At 35.0% G+C, this 26,672-nt stretch overlaps 1 protein-coding gene and 1 long non-coding RNA gene across 6 annotated transcripts in view; both read left to right on the forward strand.

Moving 5' to 3' along the window:
• LOC128018888 (PHD finger protein 19) overlaps positions 1-23,241 on the forward strand; it is a 42,764-nt gene extending 19,523 nt beyond the window's left edge. For all 5 annotated transcript variants that reach the window (XM_052604744.1, XM_052604739.1, XM_052604741.1 and 2 more), the window contains 13 exons: positions 1,345-1,426; positions 1,605-1,700; positions 3,422-3,516; positions 3,620-3,768; positions 5,537-5,632; positions 6,793-6,861; positions 7,406-7,526; positions 9,070-9,137; positions 9,383-9,532; positions 9,973-10,042; positions 12,229-12,314; positions 14,971-15,066; positions 20,839-23,241. In XM_052604744.1, the coding sequence (XP_052460704.1) occupies positions 1,345-1,426; positions 1,605-1,700; positions 3,422-3,516; positions 3,620-3,768; positions 5,537-5,632; positions 6,793-6,861; positions 7,406-7,526; positions 9,070-9,137; positions 9,383-9,532; positions 9,973-10,042; positions 12,229-12,314; positions 14,971-15,066; positions 20,839-21,172 (1,512 nt within the window). In that variant the 3' untranslated portion in view covers positions 21,173-23,241. The remainder of the gene's footprint in view (positions 1-1,344; positions 1,427-1,604; positions 1,701-3,421; positions 3,517-3,619; positions 3,769-5,536; positions 5,633-6,792; positions 6,862-7,405; positions 7,527-9,069; positions 9,138-9,382; positions 9,533-9,972; positions 10,043-12,228; positions 12,315-14,970; positions 15,067-20,838) is intronic.
• Positions 23,242-24,010: 769 nt separating this feature from the next.
• LOC128018902 (uncharacterized) lies at positions 24,011-25,802 on the forward strand. The gene is made up of 2 exons (XR_008185013.1): positions 24,011-24,235; positions 25,555-25,802. It is a non-coding gene; the product is annotated as an uncharacterized LOC128018902 (long non-coding RNA).
• The last annotated feature ends 870 nt before the right edge of the window (positions 25,803-26,672 follow it).

A 26,672-nucleotide genomic window follows, 5' to 3' on the forward strand; every position in this document is an offset into this window, starting at 1 on the left:
CTCACCAGTGGATCCTCTGCAGTGAATGGGTGCCTTCAGAATGAGAGTCTAAACATCTGCTAAAAACATCACAGTAATCCTTCAGTCAATCAATTCATAAAGGGGTCACCAAACTCGGTTAGTTGTAAGTAAACTGCAGGACACCGGCCCTCCAGCGACTGAGTTTGGTGACCCCTGACTTAAGTGAAAAGCTGCACGCTTGTAATAAACAAATCCATCATTAAGATGTGTTTAACTTCAGACCATGGCTAAAATAACTCTATATAAAGACCTCTATCAATAATATTGCTTTCTCCAGAGAAAAACTTGTCTCGTTTGAGTCAGGAAAGAAATATGCACAGATCAAGCACCATTTACAAGCAAATACTGTCCAAAACAGTGGATTTGATGGACTTTTTCACTGAAGGAAGCATAAGCATGGTTTATGGACTTGTATTTTGTCCAGAAGTGGTGGTTTAAAGTTAAAACGCCTCACTGATGAATTTAGTTCCTATAAACACACAGCTTTTCACAAGACATTAATTGATCAGCTGGAGTCGTGTGGATTACTTGAGGATTACTGTGATGTTTTTATCAGCTGTTTGGACTCTCATTCTGACGGCACCCATTCACTGCAGAGGATCCGTTGGTGAGCAAGTGATATAATGCTAAATTTCTCCAAATCTGGTCTGATGATGAAATAAATAACGGTTTTGATGTGCATGTTTTACATTAACAATTTACAATGGAACAAAAATATATAATAAGAAAATATTTAATTGGAATATTTTTACCCTGTTTAAGGTGATAAGACATGATTTACCTTACAAAGGATATTTTTAATTAAGAAAAGGGACATGTCTGTCTTGAAAAAGAAAATTATATTGTGCGTTGAAAGCCCAGGCTTTCCACTTTAAGAAACACCAGATATATAGAAGACCAATATGTATGGCTGGGTCCCATGAGGAAACATACAAGAGGTGTTCATGACCTGAAAGAATGTTCGGTAACACTTTAGTATAGGGTCCAATTCACACTAATAACTAGTTGCTTATTTGCCTGTCTATTATTAACATATTGGCTGTTTATTAAAGTACATATAATGCATGACATCCATAATCCTACCCAATACCCTAAACTTAACAGCTACCTTATAAACTATTAATAAGCAGCAAATAAGAAGATAATTGAGGCAAAAGTCATAGTTAATGGTTAGTTAATAGTGAGAATTGGACCCTAAAATAAAGTGTGACTGAATGTTTGACACTCATGAAAAATATTTTGGCAAATATATATTCATGTTTATTACAGTTTCATGTTTGCATTTTAACAGTACATACATTCCTTATTCCATTTCCTCTATAGGTGAGCACCTCAAAACAGAATTGCTTTGTGACGTTTGAAGACAACTCCAAGTTCTGGGTGCTTTGGAAAGACATACAGCATGGTAAGCAGTTGAGTGAAATATGCATCGTACAAACCCGGGATGTTTAATTTCAGAAGAAGCAGCAAAGAATCATCAGCAAGCTAGAAAGCCGATATTTTGTTTGATATGTCAGTGTTTGTGTGTGTGACAGCATGGTGACGAGGTAACTGAAGCTTTATTCTCTCGTTCTCTCGCACAGCTGGTGTCCCTGGGGAAGAACCCAAATGCTCAGTGTGTTCTGACATGTCTTTGGTTCCTGGTAATGAAATTCTTATCTGTGGGAAGTGCGGAATAGGTGAGTCTGAGACAGACATGGGCACTGTCTGTATTCTAGTTCATTACGTAGCACACAAAACCCTGATATATCGCAGTAAAACAGCTTGCTTTTGCTTGGAGAAAGTAGTGATTCATTTTAAAGAAGTACTGACTCAGAAACTCAATGAGTGATGCTTGTATTGCATCACTCTGACTATTACTCATTCTTAGGGTTAAGGATTTGAGATAATGTGTATGCTAATGTACACCGAATGTACAGCTGACTGTTAGACAGACAAATTTATATTTAGATTTTCTCTCCTCCAGGAAAACAATATATTAATGAGTCCTCATCTTGCACAGGTAGATGTGTGTCCAATGGAATGCCTAAATATTATTAATTGATGGGAATAATAATAGTAAAAATAAAATCATTTTGTAAAGTGAATGCTTTCTACAATGAGCATGTCCCTCCCCTAAATAACAATAATAATAATAATTATTATTATTAACTTAGGGGGAAAAATTTATTTGTTAAATAGGTTAAAAAATAGTAATTTATTGTGGTAAATGAATATATTACAGAACATTTAAAATTATATAAATTTTACTTATTTTATTTGGGTTTGGGTGGGACGGCTGATGGTTATTCTGTTTGTGCCAACCACCTAGCATACACCCAAAATGTCCTACCAACTATGTAGCCACACCCTGGCAAACTAAAATTGTAATAATAACCAAACCCATGTCCATGTCTTGGGAGGTTACTAAAAAAAATAAATAATAATTTTGTTGTAATGTAATGCATTTGAACTATTTGCAAATAATAAATGACGTAAAATTTGTCATTCTGCATGCTATGAACAGCTCCAGGGCTGTTCTGAAGATTACAGATCGTACTTCTGCATCTTTTCTACTTCTGTGTAGCACAGATTTACAAAAAAAAAAAAAAGCTAATTTCTACTGCATAGACAGAAAACGTTTATTAAAATCCCTTCTTGTCTGCAGTGAATTGCTCATTTAATCTTATGCCTAATATGCTGAAGTTTCTTTGTTTCATCACATTCATGATTTTGTCAAAGTTTGACAGTATTGATGTCGGAAGTTTCACATCTCTATCTTAAAATGGTTTACAAAAGCAAAATATTTACTGTCCGGCTAATTGCTTCCTATCTTGCACTCTATCAACTGATTGTTAGAACTTGTCCTCGGGTTTTGGGTAACAGTAGTGCCCGCTTTCTTTGATTTGATCAGCTCATTTGTGCTGTTATTGTCATGCTACCAACAAACAGAGTTAGCCATATCTGATTTATTTTGTGATTATATTTAATGTCTGTGGTGGTTACGCCTCTGTAGCTATCGCAATTTCTTCAGAAAATGTAGAAATCTAGTAATATAAATGTTGTTTGACTTCTTGCATGATGCAACGGCTGGGGAACTCCTCTGCCTGTGAATAGAACTGATTAAAATGTACTTGTGATAATATATTTAAAAAAAACTGGAGTGGAAAATGTGGTACAATTTGCATTATGAATGCCATAGCGTCTACAAAAGCAAATAGAGAGCTATTCTGCGTGTCTTTGATGAATTTAGGAGGGTTCGGTAAGACTGCACTACAGTAATGACTCGCCTGAAGTGGCTCTCTGAAGTCTCAAAGATTAGTGTCGACTTCAGCTCTGCTGGTCATATTTACACATCTTTTTCTTTTTTTGTGGTAATATTTGTCCTCCGTACTTCCACATGCTTGCCTTGCATCTTCAGGCTATCACCAGCTCTGCCACTTGCCCCCAGTGGAGAGCTCAGCTGACCTTTCTCCATGGTTCTGCAGAAAGTGCATTTTTGCTTTAGCTGTGAGAGTAAGTCTTTCATATCCGTGCGTATACACTCTTTTCTCTTTCCATGTAAATGAATGGGGATCGGGGAGGCCATGTTGCTGATGTGTGTTTCTTTATGTGGCAGAAAGGGGGAGCTCTGAAAAAAGGGCCAATTTCTAAAGCGCTGCAGGCCATGAAGCAGGTACTGCCCTATAATCCAGAGGAGCTGGAGTGGGACTCTTTGCATCGTACGAACCATCAGCAGTGCTACTGCTACTGCGGAGGACCCGGAGAGTGAGTCTGCCCTTGTTCGTCTATTTCCTTTCATTTTGTTCTCTTCTTTGCTTGGCGTTTTTTCCTGCTAGAGGTCTAGGCATTAAAAACAGATTCAGTGTAGTGTACGCACAGGAAAGCAAAACTGTAATGTACTGGGCATAACATCTGTCACATTGTTTGAAAGCTTTGGGACGTTTGATTAATTGCAGTAAAGTGGTTTGTTTGTGTGTTTCAGTGAAGTAAATGCAGTGAGGAGAGTGTGACAAATGCACACACACATCTCTGCCTCGTGTGCTCGGTTGCTGTCTGCTCGCTCATTGCAATCATTTTGATCAAAACAAAATTGTATGTGTTATGCATCCAACAACAGAACAGGGACTGTCACGAGATTGTTAAAACATAAACAGTCCCTACATTGCTTCGTAACAGATTATTATTCAGTCCCTCCAGAAAAACGCAGATTTTTTTTGTTATTGTTGCGGGCAAAAATCCTTGATTTTGCAGCACGTTTTCTTAAAAAATGCGATGGAATAGGCGGTATATTTTTGCAATTTTATGCGATGAAATTGCATGAACTTGCAAAAACTGCGGTTTGATGAAAGAGAAAAAAAGGTGATTCCCCCAACACCTTTTTCTCACTAGGCTACTACCTTAATGTAAAGAGTAATTTCTTATTACTTCCTATGATAAGCGAGCATACTAAATCACAGAATATTTAAGTTGCAATCTCTTACTGCAACGTAAATTATTTTACATACTAATAATCACAACTGTAAGTTTTTGGTACTGTTCTGTAACAAAAAAGTGCAATCTTACAACTGTAAAGTTGCATCAACTTCTGAATGTAACTACAACAGTGTTAGTAGCCTAGTGAGAAGGGCGTGTTGGGGAATAACCTTTTTTTCTCTATTTCATCAAACCGCAGTTTTCGCAAGTTCTCACAATATAATTTGGCTCCACTGTCATGTAACAAATCGGGAAACTGCTTCGCGCGTTCTTTTGTGCTTATTTTTGTTGGCAAATAAGAAATATTTGCGTGCTTCAAGTTTCACCGCGGGGTTTGCAGATGATGTTCACGTCACTTAATTATGTCACTTCATAAGGTTCCCATGGCAATAGGGGAAAATGGCGCTTTACTTGTGTGAAGTAAACGCAACATTTTTCAACTTTCTGCTAATATATATGTGAGTTTTTTGCAAGAAAATACAGGGATTATGAAATCATGCTAACCCCGCATATTTTGCTTTCTGAAATCTGCAATTTATGCGGCAAAAGAGCGGCGTATTTGAAAAAATGCGACCCCGCATAAATATGCGGCCTTTGGCTGATTATGCATTAAATCAGGCGATCGCATAATCACGTTTTTCTGGAGGGACTGATTATTAAAGCAGCTGGCTTTATATGTGCACTGTGACACTCAGTAGAGTTCAGAAAGTTAAACGTAAGTTATACATTTTATGTGTTAGTTGCAATGACAATAACTAGAGCAGTATTGTTAACTACTAAAAACTAAAACTATTCAAAATAATTTTATTAATAATTCAAATTAAGGTGGAAAAATTCAAATACGAATAGAAGATAAAAACGTAAAAGTAAAAGAAATGTTATCTTCGCATCTTGCAGCTGTTCTAAATGGAAAGAAAAAGGCTTGCGCATAACTCCATCATCACTCCACCAGTTATTTTTGTTTATACTGAACTGTAATTGGTCTGTTTAGGTCTTTGTGTTTTGTGTTCAATAAGAAACATTTGACAGTTCATCTCTTATTCTCTGATTTTCCCATCAGGTGGTATCTGAAAATGCTGCAGTGCTTTCGCTGTGAGCAGTGGTTTCATGAGGCGTGTACGCAGTGCCTACAGGAGTCCATGATGTTTGGAGATAGGTCTGTACTGTACAGAGCTACATTTATCACAGAATCAATATTCTGCCATCCTTTAGTATGGATTTCTCATCTCACACCTCAAATATAGGAATTCCCCTGAAAAACAATTGGCTTTATATCATTATATATAATTAAAGTGATGTTTCCAGTGATTTTGTCATGGCTGAGGGGTATTTTTTAGGCACAGCTTGAAAGTGGAGAACCTATAACCTTCCTTAAATCACTGTAATGCACTGTAATCTCAAGTGGCATATTGGTTTTATAAAATGACAAGAAGAGTAATATGATGAAGCAAAACAATAATCAATGTATCATTTAAAGAGTTCAATTATATTGAATATTCAGGATGTATTCAATATTGAAATAATCCAAATAAACAATGATTAAATATTTGGAGTGTATTATATATTTAAAATATATTGAATATTTAAATAATTGAAATGAACCATTCTTAAAGCAAAAATCACTCATGTAAAGCAATCAAAATAGGAAAAGATTTAAATTAGTATTTAAATTAAAAAAAACAATGATTACGTATTTAAAATACAGTATATTCAATATTTAGAATGTAATATATATTTAAAATATGTTCAATATTTGAATTATTATTGAAATAAAAGTTAACTTTTCTTAAAGCAAAGATCTCTCATGTAAATATCATTTTTGTCAAACCTGCTACACTCATGGTATAATTTAATTTAATAATTAAATCTAATTGGTCTAAAATCCAACTGAACATAACTGTAAAAATCAGATATCCTCTGATTGGCTGTGATTGTGTCGTGCAGCTTTTTCACATTCATTGTGTACAGACAAATTGCTCATTGCTGAAAATTGCTCTTTCGGTGCCTTCGAACACTGAATCAGTCCAATAAGATTTTAGCCTCGGCGTTATCTGTTTTATAATGAAATATAAGCCATTGCTTTTCAGAAAGATCAATGAATGCAATAACCAAAGTGAAATTCTACTTGCAGCATCTCAACTGTATTGATTAGTGAATATTGAGACAAACTTAATGCAGCGTCGCACACAGGCGAGATTACATGCGTTAGGGAATTTTTAAATGATCATAATGAGTCGAGCTCTATTTTTTTACCTTTTATAACCTTTCCAAGGTCTGTCATTTAAATGACTTTATTTTCTGTCTTCTATGTTATAGGTTTTACTTGTTCATTTGTGCGGTGTGCAATAAAGGAGTTGAGTACATCAAGCAGCTGGCGCTCCGATGGTAAATGACAGCTCTTCTTTTCCAACCTAGCAAGTGATTGCACCCAGATCCGTGTCACAATTCTATAGTCAAAGTGTCGGATGTGATTGATGTGAGCAGGAGCTCTTCATCCAGAGCTTTTACTCTCAAGTGCCCGGCTATTTCAGAAAGTAAAGAGGGTACATTCCCTTTTTTTTTAGAGTAGCAGTTGTCTGGACATTGATTCTTGCTTTTTGTCCCAAATGAGAAATAGCCATTTGAAAGGAAGATTTGGTGCTGAGAGGATTTCTTATGATAGCAGGGGATTACTCTTCAAACACAGTGAGTTGGATGTGTTGGATATTTAGGTATGAAGCCAGTCTCAGTTCAGATTTGAGCTTTATCCTTCTTAAAAAGTCTGGTGTGTTAAAACGGACCTTGCCTTGTGAACAGAACTGAGCTCTGTTTAATGTTCATCATGTGACAGATTTTGGTGGTGTCATTTGTTGTAAGAGAATCTTCAGCTCGGTCTCTGGCAATTTGAGTGAGGTTTTCTTGTTTAAATCAACTTATTTTTCACTTGCAGGGTGGATGTTGTCCATCTCGCCCTTTACAACCTTGGAGTCCAAAGTAAGAAGAAATACTTTGAACTGGAAGAAATCCTGACCTTCATCAGCAACAACTGGGACCATTTCCAGATGGGCAAGGTGGTACATTCAAGCCTTTCTTATTGCTTACTATTCGAGATCTTATTAGGAAAAAACCTTTAAAGGTAAAGAAAGTATTTAATAAAAAAAATTGGGTGTGCTTTGGTTGGAATTTTAGTCAATAAGCAACTACCCTTAGAGAACACCTTATCGACACCCTAGTAACCACTCGGAATATCCTACCAATAACATAGTAACATTTTTTACTTTATTGCATACCATAACAGCACCAAGGACACCCTATAAACCGCATGGCAACTTCCTAATGCCCTAGTAACCACAAACAAATTAGCATCCACTAGTGTTGTCAAAACAACCGGTACTTTGATACAAAAAAAATGAAAAAGGGACGGTACTAGGTTTCTTTAAGTACTGGTGGTACCGAGGACCCGGTCAACCTGGTTCTTGACGAATATAGCACTATGATTTTTTATGAATTAAACTTACATTTTAATATGGACAGTCACGGAATTTGTCAAAGTTAGCATAAATTAATCAAATAAAATCTCTATATGGACCAGTATCTGTAAATGTTGGTTGAAATATGAATCCTGCAATTTCTGCATGTCTTTGTGTAAATGAATGATTGGCAGAGACGTGCGGGTTTGTTTACTACATAGACTGAAGCATGTGACGCTTGCAGTAATGAGGACATAACTACATTAGCTTCACTTCACAAGTATTTTACCATTTCATTTGAGTAAAACCAGTCAAAATAAAAAGGTCATTTTACATAAATGCATTGTGCTAGAAATATTACTATTATTTAGTAGAATGTATGTGATACTGCTACTACTGTTGAAAAAAATTTATAAAACTTCATTTTTTTTTAAAGAAATAAATAACAGAATATTTCTTCCATGTTTTAATTTTAATATGCCCTTTATTTACCAAAAAATAAAATGTTTAAATTTCATTAATTAAAAGACAAATTAAATTTGGGTGAAATTTGTTTACTGTTTTTCATAATTATTTTACATTTAGAAACAATTTCAACACAATTGTAAATAAGTATAAAGAATGGCATTGGTTTTATGTTTAGTGATTAAAAAGTGTGTGTTTTTTTTTATTAGCATATTTTTTTGTTTTGCTTTGGTACCAAAATTGGTACCGAGAACCGTGGATTTTCACTGGTATCGGTACCGAATACTGAAATTTTGGTATCGTGACAACACTAGCATCCACAGAGCAACACCAAGAACATTCTAGAAACTGTAAACATGCCATTCCATGTTGTTCCACCAGTTTTGCAATAATGTCACACTTCAGCTTCAAAGACATTTAAAGCCAAATGAAAACAGTGCTAGAGATTTGTCTGTGGACGATTACTGTAATTGCTAGGTACTGAAAAGCAGTTCCTTTGAGAGAAAGGGGTAGTGAAAAATAGGCAGTTTGTTTTTTCAGCAAAGCCTGTGGGTTTCATTTGTCTTCATTGAAACATGGCAGCTCAAGGCAACAGCGGAGGAAATGTCTCATAATAAAACACCATATCACACAATCAGTTTCTCTCAAAGACTTTCATATCTATTTCTTCCCCTTCAAGCTCTCCAACACCCCTCTGTCTGAACGGGGCCAGTATATTCTTGATGCCCTCAACAACTATAAAAGCAAGTAAGAAAAAAACATTTGTTTGTTTTCTCTCTTTGAAGTAGTGCATGGATTTTGAATTAATAGATTTTTTTATATTTTTTTATTTATTTAAATAAACATGATTACACACACACACACACACACACACACACATATATATATTTAAATTTATAAATATTTATACATTTATAAAATTTTATGATGTTTTTATTTTCATCATTTGAATATTCATTCATTCATTCATTTATTAATTCCCTTTATTTTAGGTTTCTTTGCGGCAAGGAGATTAAGAAGAGGAAATGCATTTTCCGACTAAGGACAAGGGTCCCTCCTAACCCCCCATCTAAGTTGTTTCCAGAGAAGGCCCAGAACAGTGAGGGCCACAGGGGCCGCAAAAAAGGGGTCAACAGAAACAGGTGAGTTTGAGCATTTCTGAATGCCTCATTAGTGCCTGCAAATTTGATGACCAATCCTTTTTGTTGATGTCACATGGTAACATTAAAATGTATTATCATAAGACAAATATTTTATTTGATTTACAGTGGTATTTGTTTTTTATTTTTCCAGCTGATTGTAAATTAGATCTTTTTGAGAGCTTTTTTTTTATTATTTTATTTTGATTTTGACTTTCGCAGAGCTTTAATGCAGTGCAGGCTCTGAAAAACACATGGCTTCTCCCCTATCATTGGACATTTGACAGCCACAGTTCTTTTTAGGATTCAGTCATTTCAGCTCTCAGATATGTATTGATATGTTTAGTGGGTGAAGATGATGTAATGATTGACAGTTGAATTAGTTCAGTTGTTATTATGCTGGATTGTGTCATTTGAATGCTTCTCGTTTTCCTCTGTTGCAGTAGCTCTGTTCCTACAGAAAAGCGGAGGAAGAAGAGGTCCAAGTGGCTGCTAGAGGATGCTATTCCTAATGTAAGCTTTGTCACTTCATTGCATCTAAAGTTGGATAACATGACTTTTCTTGTCTAGTTGAAAACTGGGTTCTGTTATTACGGTTGCTAAGACTGTACAATAAAAACAAACAAACAAACAGTGTCTCAAGAACTAGCCAACTAGCATTAAGTTAAGGGGTAATCAGTTTTATATTTCAGATTCAAAATAGGGCCAGTTTACATTTAAGTTTCAAAGAAAAAAAGAGATGTTACTAGCTGCACTGATCTATAGAGTTATCAAATTATTCAACACTATTTTTAAGTACTATATGAGTGTATTTATCAGTGGTCATTTGACTGAGGTACTCAAATTAGAGGGATTTTATATGCACATACAACCCCTTGCAATATTTTATTATTATTATTTTTTTTTTTTTTTTTAGGAAATCAAAAGTGACTGTAAAGATGTTATAATATTATAGAGCTTATATTTCTAAATAAATGTTGTTCTTCATCAAAGAATCCTGAAATATGTTTCACAGTTTTCACCAAAAAAATATTAAGTATATTATACTGTTTTCAACATTGATAATAATAAGAACTTGAAATCAGAATTTCTGAATGATTATTTGACAATTAATTAATGGCTGCTAAAAAAATTCAGCTTTGCCATCACAGGAATAAGTTAAAGTTTTCATAAATAAATTCATAATATCACACTTTGATCAAATAAGTGCAGACTTGGTGAGCATTAGATACTTCTTAATAACAGCAAATAAGACCTGCTCAAAGCTTCTTTATTTAATGAATCCTAATTTTGCTTAAAATATTTATAAACAGGAAGTATTTGCTATCCTTTCACAAGGCTTTCAGACACTTTGTTTAATTGGCCAGTTGGGTACAGTTACCAGAGAGTGTTAGTACTTTTAACATGGTTACATATCAGATGTTTAATTGGCCTAGTTCTGGGTGGTTCCCACACTCTTTGTCAGCCGAAACCATTTGACCTGAAATATGAATTGAAGTACCTCCTTAGATTTTCATGGTTCTCTGGTGTTGGTTAATGGTCGTCTGATATGCGGGTAAACTAATAAAATAACTTTTAATAGTAAGTGCTTTATTTGTATTTTCAAATTATTTATTGTAATTTTACATGTTTATGATTTACTCACAAACTCACAAACCCTAGTTTGGGAAACCTGATATGTTCATCTATCACTAAACCACACACACACACACACACACTAATAAATTCAGTTTGTTCAGTCCTCTTGAGATCAGATCCATGAAGAGGTGAAGTGTTGGACTACTGAAACTATGTTTGACCTGTCATTGCAAATCTGAGCTGTTCTTACTGAGATTTTGTGTTCTAGCACTTCTTAGAGTTTATTGAATCCCTCAATTGTTTGCTTTCATGCAGCAGAGGGAATTACTATTTGCTTCTTTCGTCGTTTATTTCAAGGATTTTTCACACGGTTGCTTATGTACGGCCGATTTAAATATGAACTGTGTGAAGTTTACTCTTCGATATCTTCTCCTGCCTCTCTTCATCTCTCTCTAGCATCTCTTTGCACCCCATGGTGATCTTCTTTTTATTTCTTGACGCCTGCTGCCATGCAGACCTTGCATTTCTCACTCGCTTCTTGTGTGTTGTTTTGTCTCTTTCTCGCCTTTGCTCTCTCTCTCTCTCTCCCTCACCTTTTTTCTTGCACTGTTGGTGAAGCTACTTTGAAAGCCAATCTACAAGCGGCTCATGATTTCAAGCAGTTGAACTTCAGTCAAGCTAGCCTTTAGCACAAGAAATCAGCTGCACTACAAGCTATTAACAAAGAGTAGTCATGCTTCTGATAAAATCTAGTTGGGTTACGTCTCTACTTTTAGTTTGTTACTCCCTAACTCTCTCTTACCCTCTCATTCTGTCTTTCTACATTCTCTAAAGTGGATAACATTCATCCTCTGAAGCATTTAACAGACAAATCCTTCTGAGAGGTCTGCAGTCCCCAGACATGCTTTACTTGAACTGTACATCCTTGACACTCCAGGCAGCACGGCTAATAATGCCATGAGCAACTTCCAAGGCGGCATTAGAGTGACTGTAACAACCATGATGGCTCTGATCGTCACAATCAAAGCTGTGATTATCCTCATCATCCCAGTGACAATCAGAATACGCAGTATAATGAATTTAACATTGCATTTCATGCTTTGTTTGTGCCATCATCGCAGAATGACCTCACCTCTACCTGGAGCACCAATCATCACATGGCCAACATATTCGACTTCACGCTGGACGAGCTGCAGAGTTTGAAGAGGTGAATTGAACTTTATTGACTCAGCACAAAGTTGTTTTTTTGCAAAAAAGTCCAAGGGCTAAATTTTAACCTTGTTATTTATTTACCTATTTATTTATTTATTTATTAATTTTTTATCTTTAACTTTAGCTTAATTGGATGTATTAGGACATGGCACAGGTATGAAATGAATATAGAAATAAATAGCATGTTTATATAGAATTCAACAGATATGTAGTCACAGTATATTTATATGCATCAAATATTTAAAATCCAGTGTTTCCCACAGGAGACGTCTAGGGGGTAAAATGTTGTTCATTTTAAAATTAAATTCATTAGTTTGGTGCAAATTAAAATCTCCAACCCATGTTCAGTCTCTAAAATGAACAGTGTATAATATCTTTGCATTGTCTTGTACTTACAGTTTATGCAGACCTCTTTTTAATTGATATAATGTCTCAGTCTACATTACATTCACCAAATATTATTAATGAGGCAGATAATATTACTATTTCAATACAGCTGCACTGTAAAATAAATGTTAATGAAATTTGTTTTCAATTCATAATACTCTACAGTACTTACAATACTTTTTTTTTCTTAATTTCTTCTACTTCTTTCTACTTGCACGACTTGAAGCCTCACGCTTTAATTTTGGTTAAATTCTGGTAATTTCTCTTTCTGTGACAACAGGTTTCCAAACACATATCATTATGAATTAAGTCGAATACTGTAATTTGTCCCTAACATTTTTTTTTATTAATATTATGCAAATGTGGAAAATAATGCATAGCTGGTGTTCACAGCACATGCAGAGATGGAGTTCGCTGCATTCACTGATACAGGGAAAAACACTGGATCGCAAACTAATAGCAGTACTACAGACTATAAGATGATAAGATAAGAGCACTAAACCACTTTTGTGCTTTCAATTTTAGTTTTTTTATGAGTAATCCCATTGCCATCCCACCCATCTCTAATGCGAATGAAACCATCACAATAAGATAGTTCGATGTGAGTTCATCAGCCTTGTCATCCATGTTTATCAAGCGTTTTGCATTTTACATTGAGTTCAGAAAAGCCATAGTATCGTAGGATCAATGTATGTTGTGGTACAAGCTCATTATTCACCCTTGTCCTCTTAGTGACTTCATAATCCATTAGGATCCGAGGCATGTCGTAACAATTAAGCGCATAATACAGATATCCGCATTCTTCACGTTTGATGGCTCATTTGATACATCTGCCCTTTCATTTTCTGATAAAGTCGCCTCACCTGTGCTAAAACTGCCAGGAATTAATCGTCGCCTTTCCATCAATGTACATAAATGAGGTCTCAATCAAATTCAGTCTACCTACATCAGTCTCTCTCTCGGCAACAGACGGCACGCTTAACCTTTTCTCATTAACTTTGATTTGAATGCTTAAGCATCTATTTATTGGCTTTCGAACAATCATCCTCATTTGCATCCATTTCCCTTTGAAATATCGGAAAGGTCTCTCACTGTTTCCCTAATCACAACCCCACCCCACAGAAAATATATATTTTTTTTCAACACGGTGGGTGATGTGATTTAATTATACTTTTCTGCAAAGGTTATCATCTCAAACAGGCCTGAATAATGAGAGAACTGGAAACACTGTTGGGGCAGACAAAGCTTTCAGAGACGAAAGTGGCTGTCTGAGAGGGATTGTTGAAGAGTATAAAAGAGAAATCTTGGTTTCGGCCAATAATAAAAAGGGCACGTTGGGTTTCATCACAAAGCCGTGAACTGTAGTTAATGAGTGCCATCCTTTGAATGCGAGTCGTGATAAACTCTGTTATAGTCACAATCCCAGCGCTGTATATTGTGTTGAAGAGCAAGCAGATTGTCTCAACTGTATTCTTTTGTGTTCTTCAGTAGCCCTTTGTTTTGGCCCCTTGAGTATGGCTGAGATGAAACTTATTGAGAATGATAAGATTAGTAACAAAGTCTAACTGAAACAAATTTCTTTTTTTTTCTTTTTTTTTTAATATTGTAATATTTGAATCGTCAGTTAAGTTGATTAAAAAAAAAGTTTCAACCAGTGTTATTTTAGTATTATTTATATACTGTTATTTATTATTTTGAATTATCTTTTATTTTTATATTTCAGTTTTAGTATTTTTTTGCGTTTGTCATTTTTACTAGATTAAAAAAAAATCCATTTTAACTTATTTTAATTTCAACTGTATTTATAGTTATTTAAATGCTTCGTCTTAAACTTATTATTTTTCAGTTATGTCCCAGGGCAACATTTGTTAATTTCTTGTAATTATTTTTTATTTTTTTTCTCATTTATGTTTTTATTGAATATTTATCTAATTTCTATTTCATTTTATCAGTTTCATCATGTTTTTTTTTATTAATAAAAACAGTTTTAAATGGTTTTAGTTTTAGTGAACAATAACAATAACAGTGGTTTCAAACGGTTTCTGATAGATAAAATCAAGCTCCACCTTTTTTTTTTTTTCTTCTCGCATTTAATATTCAGTTTTTGCTCTATAATATGTCCCAATATGGAAGTAAAACAGTTTTCTAGCTGTGTTTCATGTTGACTGTAAGTGTTAGAGGGTTCGAGTCATGGAACTCATTTGTATGCGTTTCTTTCTTCATCTCTGTCTCTCTTGATTCATTCTCTCTCTATTCATTCTTAGCACCAGTTCAGGACAGACGTTCAGTATGGACCAGGACTCCACCGATGCAGCCAGTACTTCTGGTTCTGCCACCACCAGCGTCTCCTATGATTTCAGGTACACTTCATTTTCTTCAGTTCTGCAGACTTTACCTAACCTTTAACAGGAAACAACAGTTAGTAATTGGGACCAGATTGTGAATCAAAATAGAATCAAATCACTAGGTGCTGAAAGATTTCCACCCCTTATTTTGAATGCTTTTTTCAATGCATGTAGTGCAACAAAATACACTTTTGAAAATGTTTATTTAAAAGCATATTCTTACACTATGTGCAGCCAGTTACTTTTCATAAAACATTAACAATCTAGCACAGTAACAGTTTCCTGCCAGTGAGATTTAGTCAGTTGTCAGCCAGGTAACTAATTGCGAAGTTGCGCTGTTTGCAGTCTTTGTATGTATACAATATTAATGTTAAAAACATTAATGAGAAAACCATCTGGCAACAGTGGCACAAAATATGTTTATGCAGGTAGCATTATATAAATGGATAATTATCACAGATTTGCACAGTTCAGTGTTAGCATGTTTTGATGCACACTTTTAGGTTCAAAAAATTGAATTGGAAAATTGAAATTCTCGCTCACAGTACAGCTAAATTCAGCAGCAGCAGCACAAAACACTGGTGTGATGCAATCCTTCACAGGCTGTTGCGGATCACTCCTACTCTTGTAGATCCTTGCAACAGCGTGGTTTAAATAAGTGAAGTAAAAGCCATGCATGTGACATATGAGGTCTACCCAGGTAATCTTTTCAGTCAGAACATTTTCCCTGGATTATCCAGTGACCCGCTGGTACCTAACCCTGAACTACAACTTAAGTTGATGTGCAGTTTCATTCGATGTGAGCCTGAGGGATGCTATGAGCTAATTTGTCATGACATTTGAAGTGGTGGCATCAATGATTGCAACTAAACCACCGGGCCACCAGGGTGCCTCAAAGCGCTTTGCTTTTTAATATACATGAGCTCAAGCAATTGTCTGTATGACTCTTGTCGCTAGAATGACTGTGGCTGATATTCCAGGCCTGTATCTTCTATGCTTTTCATCTTGCTCTTTCACAAGTGTCCTCTTCACGTCTACACTGCAGCGTAATCAATATTGCTGTAGTGGGACAATTTGGCAGCGCGACTGTCACTGTAGATTCTCGCCTCCCCTACTGGGGTTGCACTTTGCTGCCCACGAGTTAAAGAGGAATAACAGGCGTCCATCACCACCTGATGTTGTGTGTAAACCACCAATAACAGCTCACAGAGAAATATGCTGTCAGATTATGGATTATTTATGGTTATGGCCACTTGTTTGCTCCGGTTTATTTTAAAGATGGAGTCTGTGGAGGCAAAAAAATGGCAGTGAAACCATGCCAAGAACTGTATCTGTGTTTGCTTTAGTGCTGAAGGTCAGATTCTAAAACGAATATTCCAGGTACTTTCAAGCTCTGCTGTGGCATGTTATCGATTAGCACAGGTTTGTTTGGGTTATGCTGTTTTTTTAGAAACCATCAGTGTGTATTAAGTGAACAGGAAACATGTTTATAGTAATCGCATGAAATGGAAGTCTAGCAGGTAAGCAAGCTGAAGAGCTTAAAAAAAAAACAAGGTTCACATAGACATTCAGGGACACCATAGCAGGGATATTAAGACATTAAAAACTGAAAAAGTAATGGAAATTTAATTTATTTATGAATATATATTTTATATATATAATATTTATATTTAATAACTATTTTTACATTAATAAAAAAGTAATTAGATTTTCTTTTTTAACTAGAGTTTTAAAACGGGATGTAAAATATTTAACTTTTTTATATTTGATTAACATTGTTTCCAATTATAATGATATGAATAAAAATAATTAATGACTAAATGTAAATTAGGGATTTTTTTTTAACTGGTTAACCGACCGTTAAGAATTTTGATCGATTAATACAATCAGTTAAACGTTTTTTTTTTTTCTATTTATTTATTTTCAGGAATTTATCAAAATCTTGAAAAAGTTTTATTGCATGGTTAAAATAGGTCAATGCTATGCATATATATTAAAAAAGTGTTTCAGAAAAAACGCATTCAGAAATAGGCCTAATGCCGACGCGAAATATGTTTACAAGCATTATAATAAACACTGTAAACATAGCTAGGCTATTTTAGTTCCCCTCACTCCAAAACAATCCTTTCAATTAACAGCATAAGGATTTGTTTTTATTGTGAATGAGCACAAATAAAGGCAAACTGTTTACAATTCTAAATATAGAAAAGAACAAGAATTAAAAATATAAAAAACTATAGCAATACAAACAACAAGCCAAAACGAATACTCCTTTTAGTTAAAAAGATAATCAGAATTGTAAACAGTTTGCCTTTATTTGTGCTCATTCACAATAAAAACAAATCCTTATGCTTAAAATAAGCCTAAAGAAAAATAGAATGCCGCTACAAAAATGAACTGAAACTCTGCATACCAGGCTACTTGTTGCACAGTTTTTCGTTCATTTTCTTAATTTATTAAGTAAAAATCTATTTATCATATAGGCCTATATATTTGTTGTACATAGAGTTTTGTAAGCCCGGGCCAATATATATATGTGAATCCTGTTGTTTGCTGCATTTTGCGCATGTAAAAATAATTCCCGGGAAACAAATGTTAGTATTTTTAACTGGTCACAGACACTTCTAATTTCTAATCCTTTCTAGAATTAATTTCTAATTTAAAATAATATTGTCGGTTAACGGTTAATAATCGGTTAACGAGTGTTGGTTGTCGGTTAGGAAAAATAACCAAAATGAACATTCCTAATGTAAATGTAAATCTGCAAAATTACTAAATATAACTGTAAATAATTCATATATGCATATGTAAGTATATGCTGGTTGACTGAATGACACACACAGTGCATCCTTTAAATAAATAATTCACAGAAGAATTAAAATTCTGTTATTTTCTCGCTCTCATGTCATCGCCATAGCCCAGAAATCTCATTTGCATCTATTTGAGATTGAAAATAATTTCTGGGAAAATAATGACCGACCCTTCATTTCTGTGTGAACTACTTTTGAAAACTTCTGTTCCTCTAGCCTTTTTTCCCTCTTGTCCTTTCCTTTTAGTCTCGCTCACAAAGCTTCATTTCCGTTCAGGAGTGTTACACAGACACTGTAGAGCAGAACTCATGTTCTCGTTGTTGAGTCATTGCTGTAAGTCGCCATTTCCTCAGAAGCTCATCACATTCCTGGTAGTCATGCCTAATGTCCCGCAGGCCAGATACTCATACAGTTAGTAATCCCTTATACTTGTCCTGGTTTTTGTTTTTGTTTTGTCACCCACTGTGCCAGGCCTGGAGAAACCACAATCAAAGAAAGCCAAGGCCTGTGCGCAGAACATGCAGTTGGATGGATGGCTGGTTGGAGACTCTGCCAAATGGCCCCACTCACCCGTTGATTACTTTCCCATATTTATTTTAGAATATGAATGCTCATTAGTATTCTTGCAGTTTTCCTAGGGGTCTTCAGAAAGAGGCAGAGAGAGGGTGGAAGAAAATAAAACACAACTTGGATTTTCTCGACGGGAAAAGTTGTGAGGGTCAACAGATCCCTGTCCCCTACTGTGCATCCTCGTCGTGGGCTAGATCAAACACTTCACAAACACATATCTGCTTTCCGTGCTTGGCTTTCATGTACTAATACGGTTTAGTTCTACATCCCATTTTAGCAGCTGTAATGATTTCTGAAATGGTGGTTCTCGGCATTGGATTTTGATGTCTTGCTGTGATTTCCCATGTTACACATGCCCTATGGGCAGAAATATGTGGTCATTATGAAGAGATTTCACGGTTATGAAAGACCTGAAAAATTGACTTATCTCTGTATAATAGAATTATGTTTAATCAGGTCCAGTATTCTGTTTGTATCATGTTTATGCATATATCGCATAGTTTGTATAGTTTTACTCATTCCCACAGCTTTTGAGTTTAAAATGAGGGAAATTCCTGGACATATTTATTAAATATAGCATGTGCTGTAGGTTAGATGAGCAAATAAATCCACACAGACTGTCAGATTAAATCGCGTGAGTGATTCAGCTGTACCGCGTCTTCTCGCTTTCAGTCTCTACAAGTGGTTTCACATTGGTGAATCTCATCTGCACTACGAGAGATGCTGCAATACAAGACTTTCACTCGCATTTTGGGACAGTTGACATAACTGTCACTTGCCTAGTTGGTACTGCATCCCAGTGTTTATACTATCCATCCTAAATATATTGTGAAGGTAGAATAAGTGTGTATGTTGTAAAGTGTATCCCAGAAGTCCCAGGATGGTCTACTATTTCAGGTCGACTTTTGAAGTGTGGATCCATGCACATCTAATGGCTAATATTACCCACAATCCATTGTGCTTCAGCGAAGATTTGGGTTCAGAACTACAAACATGAATAAAAAGCATTAAAAACTACAAACATGGCGGCTGACAGTTAAGCAGAGAGGTTTAGATAAAGGGGAAATAGTTACTAATAATAAACATTTAACCTGGTGAAAAATATATTAATTTCATGTCATCTGTGTTATATTTCATCCGCAACAACAATGTTGAACATTTATAAACATCCATTTGGCTATTAACTTTCAAATGCATCATTATGGGAAAAAAATAAATATGAGCAGAGATCTCCGCATAAAGATCCACAGCTGGATAAAGATCCACTGCTGGTTCAACGTGCTGCTTCTTTTCTCTCTAATATGTTGGGAAGTTAAAATGTGGAGGATGTTAACTGTGACAAGATGATTGACAGGTCAGTTTACAGTGACAGGGTGCGTGCAACTCTGGGACAGAGAGGTCCGTTAAAGACAAAGGTTATGAATATTGTTAAAGTCATGGAAATGTATTATGTAAGAACCCTGATTATGTGGTTTATGAATATTGGAAACTCCCAGAAGGTTTGCAGCATGAGAGAGAGAAAGAAAATACCTAAAAGTCTGCTGTATGACCTTTAAAATGCCATAATGCCCACAGAGGCAACTGAAAAGGGATGGTGAATGTCTAGGAAGTAAAATTCAGTGTTAAACAGGGACATCTTGTGGATGACAGTATTAGTGCATCTATACAACTGCACCTTTTTGTGTTAATATTTATTCAGTGGAAAATGCAACAAATAGTACTTTTTTTTTTTTTGAATATTTTTATTCAAGCAGAACACCAAATAGTGCACATTTTTAGCTGAAATGTGAAATAAATTATCATAAAATGTTATTATTTTTTACATTTGCAGCACACAATGTATACAGAGTAATTTGTGTGTATGGCTAGAATATCAGAACATCTTTAGCTTCCGTTTCCAGTTTTCTTTAGTTTTCCGTTTTTTGGGTCAGAAAGATATTACATTGTCTTTAAAAGTTCGCCAAGGCAGCCTTTATTTGATCTAAAATATAATAAAAACAGTAATATTTATGAAATACTATAACAATTACCGATTTTAAAATGTAATTCATTCCTGTGATGGCAAAGCTGAATTTTCAGCATCAGAAAAAATGAGTGAAAGGTTGTGCATTTATTTATCTCTTCTTCACTTTCCTTAAATTATGATACATGTTCTTTTTAAGATATAAAATGTTAGCAGGCTGTATACAGTAATTGATTAATAAGCACGTCTTCCATTATGCAAGGCTTGATTTTAATTTGATTGGGATATTGATTTGTTTTTTACAGGATTTGATTGTATTGTGAAGAAACATTTCCCCCCACCTCTGCAAACTGGTTACTTGATTAGAAACTTATAATTTAAAAAAATAAAAAGAGCATTTTGAGTGAAAGGCAAGTTTTTATGCTTCTTATATCCTTTTTACAGGAAAAATGTGGGCAGTCGGAAGAGGAAGTTGCCCTCCTCTAATTACACTGCGCTGGCCACAAAACGAGAGATGGTGGAGCGTGAGCTGAGCCCCATCAGCATGCCTGGAGAGGAGAGCAACGTCATGCTGGAGAACAGCATTGACAGCCACACCTTTGAGAGCATCAGCGAGGACGATTCCTCACTGTCTCACCTCAAGTCTTCCATCACCAGCTATTTTGGGGCGGCCGGTCGACTCACCTGCGGGGAGAAGTATCAGGTTCTGGCTCGTAGGATCACACCTGAAGGCAAGGTGCAGTATTTGGTGGAGTGGGAAGGAACTACACCTTACTGAATATCACAGAACAGAGGTGTGGAACAGGTGGTCTGCAAAGGAAGATGACACCCCCCACTCCGTTTTTCTATTCTGAAAGTCATAGTTTCGGAGTTCTAGTTTTGTTTTTCTTGTTTTCCACGAACCACATATAGTGTTTTTTTTCTGATTCTCTGGTCTTCTCTCGTGGGACATTAAAGTGTTTTTTGTGAAGTCATTTGCAGTGTCCTTTTTAGGGCACTTTAAACATCACAAACGTCATTCAGTCTAGTAACGTATACTAATTTTACACAGTATAACGTCATTATTAGGTAGCAGATAAAGGACAGTATTATACAACATGAAGTCGTTTCAGTTTAGTTTTGGGATTCAAACCGTTTCAGTTCCTGTAATTCAGAACTTCAAAATCTGTGTCAGGTTTTGAGTTTAATGTTCAACCAAAAATGAACATTTGCTGAAAATGTACTCATCCTCAGGCCATCCAGGATGTAGATGAGTTTGTTTCAATATCAGAACAGATTTGGGGATATATAGCATCACATCACTTTCTCAGCAGTGGATCCTCTGCAGTGAATGGGTGCCGTCAGAATGAAAGTCCAAACAGCTGATAAAAACATCACAATAATCTAGAAGTAATCCACATGATTGCAGTCCATAATATTACATTCTGTAGTGACGAAGTCGTCCTGTCTGAATCAGGAGAGAAATATGCACAGATTTTGATGTGAGCGGACAAACAGGAATGGATTTTTTGACGGTTTAAAAGTTAAAATGCCTTAATGATGGATTTGTTTCTTGCAGCTTTTCACTTCACAAGACATTAACTGATTGACTGAAATCATGCGGATTGCTTGTATTAATTGTGATGTTTTATCTGCTGTTTGGACTCTCATTCCAGCGGCACCCATTCACAGAGCAAGTGATGCAATGCTTAATTTCTCCAAATCTGTTCTGATGAAGAAACAAACTCGTCTACATTTTGGATTGAGGGCCTGAGCTTGAGTACATTTTCAGCAAATTTTCATTTTTTTCTGTGAATTATCCCTTTAACGTATTTTTGCAGAAGCAAAATATAGCAATCTGCACACATTTGTTTTTTCACCTTAGATAACAGTGCAGCGGGGGGAGTTTAGCCATGTTAAAATGTTAGCACTTTCGTTCTTTCCTGTTCAAATATCAGTTTTGAATTCGATCTGGGTGATTATAAAACCAAAGTGACACAAATACTGCTTTGAGAAGTATTTTTCTATTTTAAATTCTTCTGTATGCTCTGGCATGTCAAATTGGAGAAACGGTACCTGCTTTGAAAAAGCAAAATGAAACTGAAAGTGGAAAGTGATCATTTGCATTTAATTAACAATAGAATTTTTTTCTTTTTTCAACATTTGCCAACATATTAATGTCAAATCAATGTTTTTACATGATTTCCAAAGATCGGTGTTATATCTGAGATGGATCTGGAAGTGGATACATGCACTTATCAGATGATTAGATTGACTGGAAAATTGAAAGTTATGTGAAGTTTTAAAGCTGGCAGGTTCTATAATTTGACTTAATTAGTTTTATAGTACAAAACATTATAAATATACTTTATTATTTACATGTATATAATTGGATATAATATTAGCCCCATTTTATTATTGCACTATTAACATATTCTATCAGCTATGCAAGCTATTATTGGATAAATTTACCCTTTTTTATGTATAAAAGATATTTCAAGTATTTACTTTTTACTTTTATAATATTTCCCCAAAGGAAAAGCATATGTGAAATTAAAAGTCAACAGTTTTGTCAACAAAACACAAAGATTGTTGTACTGATCAAGTTTTTGTATGTCAACTTGCTCACATTTCAAGAGAATATATTTTGGTTACAAGTTTAACAAGGTTTAGAAGAGAAACTATTGCCTTATCATAATATTAAAATTAAGGAGTTTTGATTGCTTTTCTGACAATTTTCTACACCGCACCCTCAAAGCCGTACATGATGAACATGTATTTGTCTTTTGGAACAAAATGTGCAAACTTGCATGTGTCATTATTCATTCATTCCTGTTTCAGAATATTAAAAGAGTTTGTCAGCAATAATTGTGTCTCATGTATCTGTACAACCATTTTCACAGGCTTGTTGGTATCATTTATTCTGCACAATTAATACAGACACAACTATAAATGTAAACAGGGGAAACACAGTAACCATGATTAACTGGACTTAACATCACATATGAGTGAGAAGAGAATGTATATATGTTTTAAAAGTGTAGAAAATACTACTTTAGTTTTTCTTGCAAAGACCATCATCTTTAATTTGCAAACATTTATGTTTTAATGAATGCATAAACCAATGTATGTCAATGCCATGGTCATGGGGTTATGCATTTACACATCTTGTGGCAAAAGGTTAACGTATTATCTATACGATGCTGACGGTCCAGTAAACCTCAATTAATATTCATGAGCCAAGCCTTCGCAATGGTTAAATCAGCCAGCTGATAAGCGCGAAATTTTAACGACTGACTACTTAACGAACCGATCATTAAGCGATTAATATTCATGAGCCAGGCCTTACCTTTATGTTTTTAATATGAAACAAGTGAATTAGGGCAAAATCTCCTAATTTTAGTCAACATGTATTATATTACAGTCATTGTGTAACTTCTTGTTCTCCAGAATTCTGAACGAATCTGCCAAGTTAAAAACAACTGTCGATCGATTGTGTGTGTGTCAGGTGCGTGTTTTGTTGTTGTTTTTTGTCTTTTTTTTTTTTTTAAGAGATAGAGTTTTGTGTTTGTGGACTCTCTTCGACCTGAGAGTTTAATACGTTAATTTAATTAAGGCTTTGCATGACACCCTTTGTTCCCTTCACTCTTAGTGACTCAATAAAACGAGTCAACACTCTGCACGCGCAAACCAGCGTCATTCCGTTTAAAAGTTCATTTTGATGGCACGTTTAATCTTTACGAGGCGTCCATCAGGTGTGCATGTGTCCTGGAATACTGCATGTTGTAAACGGATTGTTGTGGTCTTACTATGTCAGCCTACATCACCCGCTGTCAGCACCAGGGCTGGATGAGGGCCACCGGTAAGTACAACATTTGTTTTGAGGCGAACGAGATGTGTTTGACTTTTATGAATAAGTTTGTTTGTCATATATAACCTAAGGGCAACTGAGGCTAGATGTCACATATGTAGCTGCAGTGCTTCTTAGGATACATTTATATTTAAAATGTAATTCCTGTATGTAAACATGTCTTACAAGTCTCTATAAAAAACATTTAACCTTATTATACAGTTCATAACATTTGTTTGCTTTTGCCATGTCTTAAGCACTTTATGGTCATGCTTTTCAGAAAAGTAGACAGTGAAAATATTGTGGAACAATCATTAAACAACCACAACAAGTAAAATATCAAATAGTGTTGTACATTTCTGCAAAATATGAAGTGCACACGTAACTGGAAATGTGAACAAATGTTTCAACTTGCTCCAGCCAGACATTTTTGATTAACTAATAGCTTAATCACAGTTTAACTTGGAGGAAACTGAGGAATATACGTCTCAGTGTTGCCCTTTAGTCAGCAAAATTATTTAATAATTTTCCTAATCATATTAAATAAACAAGTCTAAATGTCAGTGTACAGTCCCAAAGATGCACTAGAACCAACCAGTCTCTTAAAACCTGTTAACTGTCACTCACGTTTTTGAAGATAGACATGAATGTGCATGATACAAACCTAAATTTTTATAATTCATGACTGAAAACATTTTGTAACATGATTTTGATTTACCATTTACATGGTAATGCAATGTCTGATTTTAAAATGGGTTTTGAAGGATGAATTTTGAGATTTTATGTTTTTAAGTGATATATAACTTCTGATGATTTCTAAAATGTGATAGAGAAAAAGGCAACGAGGAAGTCTTTTTTTTAAACAAAGGTCAAAGCTCCTTTTGTAATGTAGATTTCTGAGGGTGCACTCTTGTCATAAATTCATCTATTACTTTTCCTTCATAATTTTTAACAAAAAATATTGGTAAAATATATATTTGGGAGTCTTAAACCTTTCCAACAATATATAGTTTGTCAAGATTAGATTAGATTTGATAGTAATATATTATAGTCAACGTAGGTGTCCCGTATACGGGACGGGGTGACATTTAACAGGTTAAATGTTCATTTTAAACTCAATAAATTAACTTAAATGAAGGCTCTTTAATTCAATTAATTTTGTGTTTTTAAACAAAAGAATATTCCATTCATAGAGCTGTATGCCAGCTGACTTTTTGACCACTGGGTCACCTTCTGTTTTTAGCTGCTTAGATTTAAACTATTTGGTCTTATCATGATTGTAATTGATCCATCTTCTTTTGTCATTTCTCATACTTTTTTCTGCTTTACAGACATGAAAGGTTCATCAATACACTGGATATCTTGTGGACAGCCACTTTCAGAACCAATCAAATGGCAGGTCAAGTTTTGCTTGGTTGCAGAATGTCAGCTAATTCTCCTGGACATATACTCCTTATATATAACATATCATGTTTTTTAAAATAGGTAAGCCTTTTAGAAATAATATGGGTCCTATAATCATTTGGCTTTCAGTTGTTGGCTTAAATATAAAGGCCTATAAATCGGACTGATACTGAAAGCATTAAGAAGTCACACTAATTGGCCGATAAAAATGTGACTGCTGATTCGTGCTGCACTGCTAGGCTTCATTATAACTATTTGAAATTGAATATATTTTTAGGTAATGAGACTGTGAAAATGAATGAGTTTTGAATCTTTTTGTTTCTGACCTTACATTTGATAGTACCCTTTGACCTCAAGGGGGCAGCACATATCAACAAGTTAGAGCACCCCCACCCACAACACACACACACACACACACACACACACACACACACACTTCTCCCAAAAGAGCTTATACTACTGTTTCAGCTATTAAAAATAGTTCAGTTTTGTATATAATAGCAAAGTGATTATATTTTGTTTAATTTTTTTATCAAGTTAATTTTGAAAAACGTTGGAGCATTTTATGTTCGTTAAATATAAGTTTTTGTTTTTTAAAGTAATGACCAAGCTGATAATATATGTTTGATCAATTTAGCCTTCTCAAATCATCACGACTTGCCTAAAGTAAAATCTATAGATATACTAAAACAGTTCAAGCATATAAAAATGTTTAAATGTTAAACCTAGATAAATGTGCGCTATATCCAATAGTTTGTGTGGAGGGTGGAAGCTATTCGCGCTTTGCAGGACATGGAGGCGCCAGCGGGATCACTCAGATGTTTTCCGTGGATACGCCAAAATTTTTGCTCATAAGGTAACACCAATTCATCATAAATATTTTTGTTCACTATCAACAAAACGTTTATAAAATAAAGAAAACAAACATGATGCCCTTTTTGCCATCTAGGAGTGCTTCACAAAAATGAACTGAAACTCAGTGAATACATGCCTAACAGACATGATTAATATATCTATTGAATTAGTTCTTAACAAAATAAAACAT

This window comes from Carassius gibelio, chromosome A8, assembly GCF_023724105.1.
Source record: "Carassius gibelio isolate Cgi1373 ecotype wild population from Czech Republic chromosome A8, carGib1.2-hapl.c, whole genome shotgun sequence".
NCBI classification, from domain to species: Eukaryota; Metazoa; Chordata; class Actinopteri; order Cypriniformes; family Cyprinidae; genus Carassius; species Carassius gibelio.